We start from the raw sequence: 13,273 nt of genomic DNA on the forward strand, positions 1-13,273 counted from the left end.
ACTAGCCGATGTCTATAAATTTATTTTAGAGTATTTTATAAGAAACTATATTTTTCTATATAAAATTATCTTTATGACAATGTTTAAGTAGGATAGATTCCTCCCATGTAAATTGAAAGAGTCTAAACAGTTCAGCCAAATACACCCAAAATTTCACATAATAAGATTTCAAAAATTCTATCACATAAAGTTATATCATTCACCTCATTTGAATCCACCCCAACATAAGAAAAATTGGAATATGTGAAATTTCTCTTTTTCTATAGACTTAATAAAATTTAAATACTTAAGAAATACATGTACACAGACATGACACAACACAACATAGAGCTATACAACAATGCTTAAAAAATTAGGGCATGACATGGTAGGAATTCGACAATTAATAATTAGTTAAAATTAGTAGATATATTTTTTATTTATAGGAACATTTTGTGTTTATTTTATTTCTTTCAAAATATATAATAATGATTAGAATATTTTTTCAAAAATGGAACTTTTAATTAAATAATTTTTTTGGTAAATTACACACACCAATCAATTTTAAACACGTGACCTTACCTCTCCTCCTCCCTTTCCTTCCAACACATTGAGGACACATTAAAGGTTTTAATGTATCCATGCATGCTTCTTTCTTACTTAAACACCTTTCAGTAAAAGGAAAATGTTAACCAATATCCTTAGTTTAGGAACTTTTTTTAGAAACAGTTTATTGGGAAAACAATAAAACAATAAATGTTGTTAATAGTTTTTTATATTTCCTATAAAAGTGGTGTCAAAACTTTCTTATTATAGTTTATTAACAATTGTCCTAAAATTGGCAATTTGAGTCAAGATTTTGTAGATAATTTTTTCAAAACTGAATTCCAGACAAACTTTGAAAGCCTAAAAATGAACCCTATCACAAAATGATGCCACGTCAGTTGCTGAATTTTGTATTATAAGAGCCCAAAGTTTCAAAAAAAAAAACAAACAAACAAACGTTCTTCACAAACTCACAACAACAAAAGACAACTCAAAAACCCAGACGAGGTGTAAAAGTGTTGGAAGTGTAAAACCTTGTTAAAACCCTAATAGAAATGTCCCTAATAATCCGCCTCTCCCGCCAAAAACAACCACCACCACCACCACCACTCTCACTCCACCTCACGCTCCTCACGCGCCTCCTCTCCACCACCACCACCACCACCACCTCGTCTTCCTCAAAACTCCACAGCCGCTACTCCTTCAAACCCCCAACTTCCCTTTCCCCAAAACCCCAAACCCCAAACCCTAACCCTATCCCCAAGAAAAAGCTGAAACCCCAGTACCGTCCGCCTTCCTCGCTCGATCGGACCGGGCTGAAGCCGATACGCTCCGAATTGCCATTCGATTTCCGGTACAGTTACACGGACAGCAGCCCAAACGTGAGGCCAATTGGGCTCCGGGAGCCCAAGTACTCGCCTTTCGGGCCGGGCCGCCTCGACCGCCAATGGACCGGCGTGTGCGCCCCGGCTGTGGACCCCAAGGCCCTTACCCTAGAGGCCGCGGAGGACCCGAAGCTGGAGGAGAAGAGGAAGATGATGAGAGAGAGAGTTCAGGGAATGCCACTCACTGAGTCTGAGAGGAAGATTCTGGTTGATAAGTGTCAGAGGCACAAGACCAAGAGGCAAATCAATCTCGGTACAAAGTGTTGATTTTCTTATTGATTTGATCATTTTGGGTATTGGGTGTTTGGTTTTTTAAGATTTTAGTTTATTTGGGGATGTGGGTATTTCTCCTTTTGTTTCCATTAATCTTGCTTTGTGGTTTTCAGGCTTATTTTGTTAATGTATAGCTTTTTAGAACCTCACATTTTCAAGTACTTTCCGCAAAAACCCAAATAAGCTGATACCAAGTGGAACAAATTTAAATTATTTTACAATTAGATATTCTGAGTAGGATTTTGCATTAGCTTTTTGAAGATTTTTGTTTCCAAATTGAAAGTCCTGGTTCAATAGAGAAGGAGCCAGAATAACTAGTTATTTGCAGAGTAAAAAGATTAAGGTTTAGGACAATTATATTTTTTTATCAAACTGCAGGAATGAGTATTCTAATTTAAATAAGTAATATGCCTAACAAAAAATTGCTTTTGAAAGGATTGTCATGTTTTACAATCAGCTTTTTCTGGTTTCCAACCACATTATTGTTTCTTTTAATTTGTTAGCAATAAAAGAAATGAGTGTGAAATCCATATTCTAATAGTGTAATTTTCCTAATTTCAGTAGAACATTTATGCTTAGGGAAGTACATCTATCAAGAGTAAGCAAAAAAAAAAAAAAAAAAAAAACGTATATCAAGATTTTATTTTAACTTGAAAGAGCTTGGAAGAAGATTATGGGAAAAAGACTAAACACATAATTTATTTCAGGCTAATTACCTTCAAATTTATAGAAGGACAAGGATGCAGTTCTGGTCAAATTTTCTCTCTATTCTTTTGGTGTTCTTTGCCATTGAGATGGCACTGTCTTACAGAAGCCACTAGGTAGGAATGGATCCTCAGGGTAATCTTTTAGTGCATTGAAACTGAAACATAGCTTCTCTAGTGAGTGAGTGCCTACCATGTAGCATATAAAAAATAAATAAAACATCATTGATCTTTGGTCATTTTTTAATTTGAAATACTAGTATGACAGATCAAAGAGATGACCATTTTACCAAAATAATTAGAACTGTAAATCACTTCTCGAAATTTTTTATTGAAAGGCAGCTGTTCAGATGCCTCATTTTATAACATCAAGTCAGACTTCCTCTAGTTCTGCCCTTGTGTCTTGCCAAGTTTTTCTTGGAGTAACCTGCGTTAGTTGTCAAAATGAAATGCATTTCTAGGATGAAAAGATTACAAAGGCTTCAAATCTGAACCATTTTACTAAACAAAAGAAACAGTTTCTTTCCCCTATATTTCCTTTTCCTATTCACTGCTTTTGACTTTGTATCTCTGTCTTTTTTGTAGGAAGAGATGGTTTAACCCACAACATGCTGAATGATATCCATAATAATTGGAAACATGCCGAAGCAGTGAGGATAAAATGTTTAGGTGTTCCCACTGTGGACATGAAAAATGTGTGCACTCAGCTTGAGGTATTGTGATTTCTTCTAATGTAGCAGCTCTTCCTTTTCTTTAGCATGAGGTATCTTGCCTAAAAAAGTAATAACGTTGAAGTTTAGCTTTTTATGAATCTGTTGCACTATAGTTTGCAGTACCTCATGTAGGTGGAGTAATGTTTACATCAGGATATCTCCTTGCATTTCTTTTCATTACAAAAGGAATTTTATATCTCTAAATGGCCCTGAATTTTCATCTCATCTTGGTAGAAGTGTTATATTCAAGTTTGATGTGCTACTTTCAGGATAAAACATTTGGAAAGATCATCCACAGACATGGTGGCCTACTTGTATTATATAGAGGCAGGTACTATCATCCCAAGAAAAGGCCTGTGATTCCGTTGATGCTGTGGAGACCCCACGAGCCTGTATATCCCAGGCTGATCAAGACTACTATTGATGGCCTAAGCATTGAGGAGACAAAGGAAATGAGAAAGAGAGGACTAGCTGTTCCCCCTTTAACAAAACTTGGTATATGCTACTTAGGAGTTAAGACTTTTTTTAGTTTTGTAGTTTACAACAATAGGTGTATGTTTGTTGTTCACTAACTCAGAAGCTCCAACTGCAGCCAAGAATGGTTATTATGGTAGTCTGGTGCCCATGGTCAGAGATGCTTTCCTCTCCTGTGAACTGGTTCGGATAGACTGCAAGGGTCTTGAGAAGAGTGATTACAAGAAAATAGGCTGCAAACTCAGGGTAAAAGACTGGAATTTTAAATTTTTCTGCATGAGGTTTCCTATATTTACTAATATGACAAATACATTTATTTGATCTTTTTTTTATAGGTAAGATGCACAGGAATAGAATACACAAACTGTATGTGCTGCATTCCTTCATAGAATTGCAATCAAATGATTAAATAATCAACAAAATCCTAAAAATGAAGTAGATTGCAGATTGCCTAAGCCAGTGGCTCACTGATACAATGATCTTAGGAAACTGATTTCAACTCAATAACAGCTGTCTCCACACTGTTGAATATGTGATTATTCCTCTCTTTTTATTAGTAACTTTCTTATTCATTTGTTACCCACCAAAAGGCTTCCCTATATGTTAATTGCGAGAAATTTTTTTTTTTTTTTTTTTTTCTGGAATTTGGATGAACTTTGAATTCTTTACTGAAGATAAGTTCGGATTGTCTGTTAAATCTACATTCACTCTGAAACAACTAGTGACCAAATGACCAATATCTTTTTCTTTTTTTCTTTTTTTAAAGTTCAAATGTATGTTTATTTTTCTCAATATCCTTTTTGTATATGGAGCTTGCTGTTGGACATCCACCTAGTTGGTTGTCATTAAGAAAAACTTGGGCACTTTTTACTTCCTATGGTTTCTCTTCTTGCAGCAATTATTTTCACAATGTCTTGTGATGGTTATACAGCAGCTGAAAAATATGGGCAAGATGGGACTCTCCTTTTGTGTTTCATAACTTAGTTGGCGTTTTAAATTTTAGTCTCTTGAGTTATTTAGTTTTAGATTTTTTCCAATGTTGATGCAGGACATGGTGCCTTGTATCCTGGTTACATTTGAGAAGGAGCAGATTGTGGTTTGGAGAGGAAAGGACTACAAGCCTATAGAAGATGGATACTTCCTTCCAGACCGTGAATCATTTGATGATCCAGATGATAGTTCATCGGATGGTAGTTTGGTTTGTGGTGAAGAGGGGCATGACAGTGTGGATGGCACCAGAGGCCAACAGGACTTCTACTCTGGTGATGATGAGGAGTAGTTCGTTTAGCACCAATTGGATGTTGTTCATCACTGTTATGTTTGTGTTCTCCATTCTTCAAAGATCAAGTACAAGCAAAAGCGATAGGTACTTGTAGGATCATACTAAAAAGGTTATTGTTATGCACCCATTAGTTGCCTGTAGATCTTATAATGAAGGTGAAAAAAGTCTAGGGACACGTACTTTGTCACACACTTTGTTACAACTTATACATATGTCAAGTGATGATTGGATTACTTTTCATCAAATACCATTTGTGGTCCAATGTGTAATTGATGTAATTCAATCACAAGTTGACAAATTTGCAAATCGTGACAAAGTGTGTGACCCTAGAAGAATTGGATGGAAGTTGTATCTTATGTAATGGTTGAAGCAATCAACATGTGGGGTCCACGGGTTTGTAGTCCCCACCAACTGTGAATGATGCTTAAGATAATGCTCCCTTGTAATGAGCCTTTTCATGCTCACTTTTGGGTGCTCTTCCCTCTCCAATCCTAGTGTAGGAAAAGAACCAAAGAATGATTGGGAATGAGGAGACTGTGTATTGAATCAGATAATCATGTCAGACTATTTATTGTATAGATCCCATATAGATGGGATTCACACAATTTTGATAGCAAAATACCTGGTGCAGCACATGCACCATCACTAAGCGTGGATGCAGATCTTATGATCATTTTTATTCCCCCCCTGAAATACAAATTGGATTAGTTTGCTGCTACCTGCCAGTTTTGGGTCAGAATATTTTGTATAGCTTTTATCTCTGGATCTTTTCCAACTTTATTTTATTTTATTCCCTGTGCATAAGCCATCTGTTGGAGATGTTGCATCTATATGTCAAACATGCAATCCATGGATTAAAGAGAAACCTGATCAAATGCATACTAGCACTCTGCTTTGCAGTTGTCATGTGCAGTGCCAGTGAACTATGATAATTATGTTCCATGCCTCTGATAATTTTCATAATATTTCATAATTATTGGGGTGACAAATTGTTAACGGTTGATAATAAAATGATGTATATGGTGAGCTTGGATAAAAACCAATAAAAACATATTTTCAATATTCTGTTCAATTTGTAGCTGTGTAGACGTCATATTTGATTTGTATCCTTATAACCCATTATGCGTAAACAAAGTTAATTTAACATGGAAAAATTTTGATGCCACAAACTAGTGCACAATTTTGTCCACAATTCACCCATGTGGTGAGTTGTGGTTGGTTGGTAAAGTTGTGCACTAATTTGTGGCACCAGAACTTCTCTTTAACATGTGACTGCATCTGTTTACAATTTGACATTATGTTTTCTTAGTAACCTGTGTGTACAAAAATTCGTTTGCTATTAACTATTTATGTTTACAATATGACATTTGAAACACAAGAGACCCTACATAAAGGTTCATTATTATCAAGTGTTGCTTTCACCCAACTGAGCTCCTCACAAGATGTTTTTTTCTTTTTCCAAATATAGTTGTCCCTTTCTATTTTCATTTAGATGAGGTGACTAGTCTAAAATGCACTGGGATTAGCTTCGGGAATCTTACACTTCACAATTCTTCTAGGGACGTGCACCTAATCACACTCTTTGTCACAATTTTTACATTTATCAATTTGTAATTAGACTATATAACATATACATGAAACCACCATTGTTAATTAGTGAGAATTAATCCAATTATCACTTCACACATGCACAAGTTGTGGTAAAGTGCGGTAAAATTTGTGTTGTATTATCAAGAAAGCTACTATAGACAACAAGATTTCTTCAATATTTTCAACTACTCTAGGGTGTCATCTATGATCTACTTTAATTTGGCCCATTACAACACAAACGAAATGAAGTGAAAATTTCGTTGAAATTTTTTGTGCCTAAAGATTTATTTTGATATCAAACAATTAGCATAAGACTAAAGTTAAGACAATTAAAACTTAAAATGGTCAAGAACATGGACCAACCAACTGTGCAATAAATACATGCGTCCCTAGGTTTTTTGTTGTCAAGATTAGCTACTCTTGTAGGATGAACTATGTCCGTGTAAAATTTTTTTTTGACTAATGTCCGTGTAAAATTAGTAGTTTAGTGTCAAACTTTCTAAATTATCAATTTGTTTTAAAAATAAGGGTCATTTTACAATACTCACTTTTTTTTTTTTGGTATGGTTTTCACTCAAATCTTGACCATTAATTTCAATGGTTTAATCCTGATTAAATATTTTTTTTTTTTTTGAGACGTTCCTGATTAAATATTTAAGTTAAATGGGTTTACCAATTACTAGTAGAGTAGGTTTATTTTTCCCTTTCTCTTCGCTGTCAAACATAGTGATTTGTCTTATTGATTAAGCACCCATTGGTATTTATTAGTGAAACTATTAACAAAAATGACATCAAGACCTATACCCATTTGGTTAGAGATTTTTAGTAACCTTGTTTAAGTTTTGTAAAAATATATGTAGGTTAAAAAGTGTTATGAAACTACATGTAGGAGTGTTTAAACATTGAAAACTATTATTTAAACACTCTTACCAAACATGCCAGAATAATTTAAGGGTGACAATGTACTTTTGAATCATTAAATACCAATAAAAAAAATAGTAAGTACCAAAAGTGTAGTTAATACAAGTAGCTGAACGGTGTGGGGACGAAGAATGCTACACAGGCTAGTAAATTCAAATTCCTTTTGTAATGGGCTCTTCTTCTTTTTTCTTTTATTTTCTTTCTTCTTATAATGGGCCTTCTTAAATTTGCTTTCAATCTTTGTTCCTCTTTAAATATAAATATCATTAATGACTCATATCAAAAAAGAAAATATATATATATATATCATTCATGACCAATGGTCCAATACACACACTTGTGGGCAGAAAAAAGCCAAGTGGAGCTTCTGAATTCCGCCCAACTAAACTGTAAAAGAGATGATTCCCTGTCCACACAATATGAATATCTAGTCACCTTCCTTGCCTACTTCAAGGCTAGTAAAATTTTGACCAAAAAAGTCACACTAAATTGATAAGAAAACATAATTTTTACTGCATTTAGATTTGCCATCTAGGCATCTATCCTATTATTTTCCCTATAAAATGAAGTTTATCCTAAATCATTTATTCTTATTGAGAAGTTAGTTTAAAATTCTATCTCATAATCTATACCCATAGAAAAATAATTACTTACTTATCTCAATCCATGTGCCCTCCAAATTGTTGTTTTAGGATAGTATTTTTCACTTCTATTTAATTCTTGAAAAAAAAAAAAAAAAAAAGAGTATATCTCTCATGCGATGATGATCACCACAATTTAGATTTGAGAATCAAATATGTACGTTTTTAGAACCCTTAAAACACAAGTTGTTTAACCTAGTAATTTAGCTAAGTGATTACTTAGGTAAATTATTCAAATTTAGGTTAACACAAGTAAATCATATCATGTAAATAATGCGGAAAATAAAGAATACAACGATATGATAACTCAGAAAAATCAAATCGATAAAAAATATGGGGATGATTTAACCTAACTATCCTCAAGGTAAAACGTATTTACTATGAAAGAATTGAAGTTTTACAATAGCAACTTAGACCACTAACATTCTATTACTACCTCGAGTAGAAAACTTACTACCACGACCACGTGACAGTTTCGAATCCACGAACTACTTCTTTCTTGAATTCACAGCAACCACAAGTACTCTCACTTGTGTTTTTCTTTAAGCTCTTTATGCAGTAACTAAAACGATCACCAAGCTCTCGACATCAATCTTGATCTTGATAACCTAAGTGTGTATAAAAGCAAACACCTCTAGATCTCACAAGAAATTCATACACAGCATAAACAACAACATGAAAACGTAATTAGGGTTTTTTCTTTTATACTTAAGGCAAAACATAAAACCCTACATGTCATATGGGCTTGGGTTGAGTTGGAAATGCTGCAGAAAAAAACTTTTTGCATGAGCTTCAATTGATCAAGCCTTGCAGAAATTGAACAGTAATTTTCTGCAATTACTCGATTCCAACTTTACAATAAATATATTTTGAGTAACCTAAATCTAAACTCTAAGTTTTGATCATGATTTACCAACACAGGGCCGACTCAATAGTTAATGCAATTGATGCAATCACCTAATACCACAAATAAAAAAAAAGCTTCCACTTGTAAAAAACATTATATATATAATATATTTATATTTTTTTTTAATTAAAAAAATTAAGAACTTTTATTGGTCAATAAAATACATTAAAAAAGTCTTATTATATCCTAAAATGCAAAAGATTAAAAAAACAAAAATAGTCAAACTTTCATTTAACAAAATTAAATTTTATGAGACAAATTTATTAACTCATTCTTGAAATATACTAAAATCAAAATTAATACCAGACAAATACATTAATAATACAACGTAATTATCTTGAAATATGCTAAAATAGAGATTATAAATTTCAAAAACAAAAGAAAAATCTCTCATCTCTCTATCTCTCTGCCTCTCCATCTATATTCTTGCCTTTCTTTTCTTCATCTTCATCTTGGGGTGTGTTTGTTTTGGGTGAAAATGATTTCAGGAAATCATTTTCCGTAAAATAGGCTGTTTGGTTGGTTTGAAAAATTGAATTTTCCGGAAATCATTTTCAGTTGACCGTAAAATAGTAGTGTTGATCACGGAAATTTATTTCCGTTCCTATTTTCACTTCAAATGATTTTCGGAACTGGGGACGCGCAAAGAGAGCTTGCGCAAAGGGAGAACGAGAGAGAGAAAGAACGCGAGATCGCACAAAGAGAGCTCGCGCGAAGCACTGTTCGCGCCGATCGCGATCTACGTTTCGCGAGATCACGCTGTCGATCGCGATCCGAGATCGCGATCTCGCAAAGCACCGTTCGCACCGATCGCGATCGACGCTTCGCAAGATCGCGTTGTCGATCGCGAGATCATGTGTCGATAGCGAGATTGCGCTGTCGATCGCGAGATCGCGCCATGTTCTTTTGGGTTTTGTCCGGGTTTTTCTGGGTTTTGCCTCTTCCTTCTTCTTTTCCAAACACCAGAAAATATTTTTCGAAAAATATTTTGAAATGCAACCAAACACATGAAAATATTTTCCTTTTCGAAAAATAGCATTTCCGGAAAATAGAATATTTTCCAAAAATAATTTTACGCGAACCAAACACAGTCTTGATTCTTGATCTTTTTCCGTAAACTCAGTCAGTCAGCTTGAAATTTTTCTTTGTCCTTCAATTCACAGCAATTTCAAAATTAAAAAGGGGAAGTGTACCGTTCTACCAGATGCAATCTTCTTCCCCTCTGAGCTCTCTCTGTCTTTCCGAAAATGTAGACTCAAAGTCTTCTATTTATTTAACTTAGTTTATTTTATTGCACAATTGTTTGATGGGAGTCCCATCATGGGAAACGTTTGATAGGACACGTTTTTTGATGGTTTCTCCAAAAAAAAAAAAACTTAGCCGGATGATAGCCAGGAATAGGAGTACAGGCTGGACTGCACAGGCGCACAGCAGCACAGGCTGCACAGTGCACAACTGTGCAGTGCAGCCCACAGTTACAACAAGACAACACGTTTTTTTTTTTTTTTTTTGGTGTGAACACGGTTTCTTACCTTATCTATTATTATAAATTATTATACCAAGTAATGATTTGATGTGTAATTAAGAAAAATAGAATTTAATTAAAAAATTCAATACATATATATATATAAAAATATATATATATATATATATAATTTGAATAATATTTAAATATAAATAAGGCTTACTTAAATTTTTTGCTTAAGGTCCTCAAAATTATTAAACTGGCTCTATGTCAACATTACATATTGAAATTCTAATACATTTAGATCTTAAATCTTTAGAACCTAACAAAATATACTTAAAATATGTAATAAGTTGAAGTAACTTCTAGTTTTTAAGAGGGAAAAATGGATATATTAATCATTCTCTTTTGTTTAAGTAGATGCAAAATGTTGATTACAAAGAACTCTTTTTGGATTTAAACATTATCGAATCTATCACCTTCTAGTCTTCTACACTAGGGATGGCAATTTAGATCCGACCCGTGGATACCCGGTTCGGTCCGACCCTAATGGGCCGGATTTTACCCGGTCCGATAAAGAATAGGGCCGGGTATGGGTTTTTAAAAAAAAAAACCCGAAGCGGGTCCAGGTCGAGTTCGGGTTTTATTAAAAAAACCCTAAACCCGACCCGAAACCCGACCCGGTTAAGACCCGGTTATATTATATATTAAAATTACTAGATTACCATTCTCTATATATATATATATATATATATAGTTAAACCCTAAAAATTTCATTTCTTCTCCTCAGTTCAGCCTCTCACGCCTCTCATCTCCTCAGCTCTCTCAATCACTGCCTCTCATCTCTTCATCTCTCAGTGATCTCACACGCACAGCCACAAGCCGTATGTATAGCGTGATGAACATCACGAACTCATCAGAAAAAAGCTAGCAGGACTCCCGTTTCTGACAGATGGAAGTACCGATGCCAGAATAGCTAAAGATCCTCGCCGTTCCGACAGATTTAAGAAGGGAAGGAGGCTGTTTCGTCCTCGCCGTTCCCGTTTCTTTCAAATCTCAACTTCGTTTCGTCATCGCCATCGCTGATCTCACAGTGTCTCCATTTTTTTTTTTTTTTCTGGGTTCAGTTCGCCTCAATCATGTAAATTTGTGTTTGTATTTGTGTTTGTGTTTATGATTTCTGAAAGGGAAAAATGAAAATCATAGATCTGAAAATTTTGTGGTGAAAATGTAGATCTGAAATTTGTGTCTCTGATTTCTTTGTTTGTGTTTGTGTTTGTGATTGAGTTTGGATCTGTGTTTGTGTTTGGATCTGAATTTTTTTTTTTTTTTTTTTGGTTGGGTCACGAATTGGGCCCAGTCCTTTAACGGGGCCCGGGAAAAAAACCCGCTTAGTTAACGGGCCGGGTCCGGGCCATGGGTCTTGGCCCGCGGGTCGGGTCTGGATATAGAAAAACCCGGCCCGAACCCGACCTGTTGCCATTCCTATTCTACACCACAATTCAAGCTTAGGGTTCAAGTCTTGGAGCCTAGTTTAATTTTGGCATCTTACCCTGTTATTGTTGTTGGGAAATTGATCTTTTACCCTTTAGAATCACATTCCATTCGATGAAAGAAGCTTGGAGGAAGAGGCTGAAATTTTGAAAATAAAGAAAGAGACACATTTACCTTCCCTTTCCCATCCAAAGGGCTATTCATTTATGTATATACATACAATCATCCCAAAATAAAATTCTATTCAATATTGGGGAGCTTTTTTAAAATCTAGCTTCTATTCATTTTATCGTATGAGATTTTTTTTTATTTAATTATATTTTTACAAAATGTTTGGGGGCTCTCCACGCACCAATCTCCTTAAGATATACACAACATGAGACACGTTGCACTTGCACATTCCAACCATGTGATACTTTATCTAGTTCTATGCCTCATCTTCTCTAATCATAGAATAAACAAATACAACTCAGAAGAGATTAGCTACCCACTCCATTCTCCAACTATGTGCTACTCATCTGGTATTTGTAATGCTTGATCTCTATAGTCACATAATAAACAAATGCAATTCAAAACGCAAACTCCAACATTCACAACAAGACATCTAAACATCATTTAAAAATAAAAATAAAAAAGTACAGTAAATAAGTATACGTTTGAATATCGCTTATTTTGCTGAAAACTTAAAACAATAAAAAAATAATAAAAAAGTTACTGTTCATATGTGAGTTACTGTTTATTTGCCTACTTACATTGTTTATGTCTCATGAATAGTGCAAGAGGCACTGGTCCTTTAAAAAAAAAAAAAAATGCAAAAAACGCAGATGCATTTGACGTAAATGCAAACCAAATGGACACTAAGACTCAAATGTATGTTATTTGTTTCATTTCATGATAACTACTTTTAACTATAGGGTAAAAAGACCCAAAATACCAATAAGTTCATTAAAATAGACCGTACTAAGCAACTTATGGTCACCATTTTTAATATATGTGAGATTCGATCTTATGTCTCTTGTTCGACGATAAAATACTATATTAGATGTTTTTTAGATACAATAGAATTTGAACTCAAGATGTTTGCTATATGATGATTATTCTTTATCATCAAATCAAGAAACTAATAATTTCTTTGTTTTGGTATGTGGGATTCAATCTTGGATCCTTTATTCAACAAAAAAAAACTTTACTAATCAAGTTCATTGAACCCACACAACTTTACTATTTTTAAAGAAAAAGAAAATAACTTTACTAATCAAGTTTGTTGAACCCACACAACTTTACTATTTTTAAAGAGAAAGAAAACTACAATACATTACACCAAAAGCATTTAATATTATTATTATTATTATCTGTATATATTAAGAGGATTCAGAAAGTTAGTTATTGTTTTTTTTTTT

General features: G+C 34.1%; 1 protein-coding gene across 2 annotated transcripts; it reads left to right on the plus strand.

Annotated features, from left to right (window-relative positions):
- Positions 1 to 988: 988 nt before the first annotated feature.
- LOC115957771 (CRS2-associated factor 1, mitochondrial) lies at positions 989 to 5,498 on the plus strand. 2 transcript variants are annotated; one of them, XM_031076094.1, is made up of 6 exons: positions 989 to 1,662; positions 2,972 to 3,099; positions 3,369 to 3,594; positions 3,692 to 3,819; positions 3,909 to 3,939; positions 4,622 to 4,701. In XM_031076094.1, coding segments are annotated over exons 1-6 (1,098 nt in total). In that variant the 5' UTR covers positions 989 to 1,079; the 3' UTR covers positions 4,624 to 4,701. The 2 variants fall into 2 exon arrangements, with proteins under 2 accessions (XP_030931954.1, XP_030931953.1); XM_031076093.1 differs by lacking the exon at positions 3,909 to 3,939 and having other exon boundaries at positions 4,622 to 5,498.
- The last annotated feature ends 7,775 nt before the right edge of the window (positions 5,499 to 13,273 follow it).

This window comes from Quercus lobata, chromosome 8, assembly GCF_001633185.2.
Source record: "Quercus lobata isolate SW786 chromosome 8, ValleyOak3.0 Primary Assembly, whole genome shotgun sequence".
Lineage (NCBI taxonomy): Eukaryota > Viridiplantae > Streptophyta > Magnoliopsida > Fagales > Fagaceae > Quercus > Quercus lobata.

Bases quoted from the DNA above. Each gene is read 5' to 3' on its own strand.
- LOC115957771 (XM_031076093.1), top strand. From the start codon at position 1,080: ATGTCCCTAATAATCCGCCTCTCCCGCCAAAAACAACCACCACCACCA. The intron at 1,663-2,971 runs GTACAAAGTGTT...TCTTTTTTGTAG, and splicing joins CAAGAGGCAAATCAATCTCG to GAAGAGATGGTTTAACCCAC. The intron at 3,100-3,368 runs GTATTGTGATTT...TGCTACTTTCAG, and splicing joins ATGTGTGCACTCAGCTTGAG to GATAAAACATTTGGAAAGAT.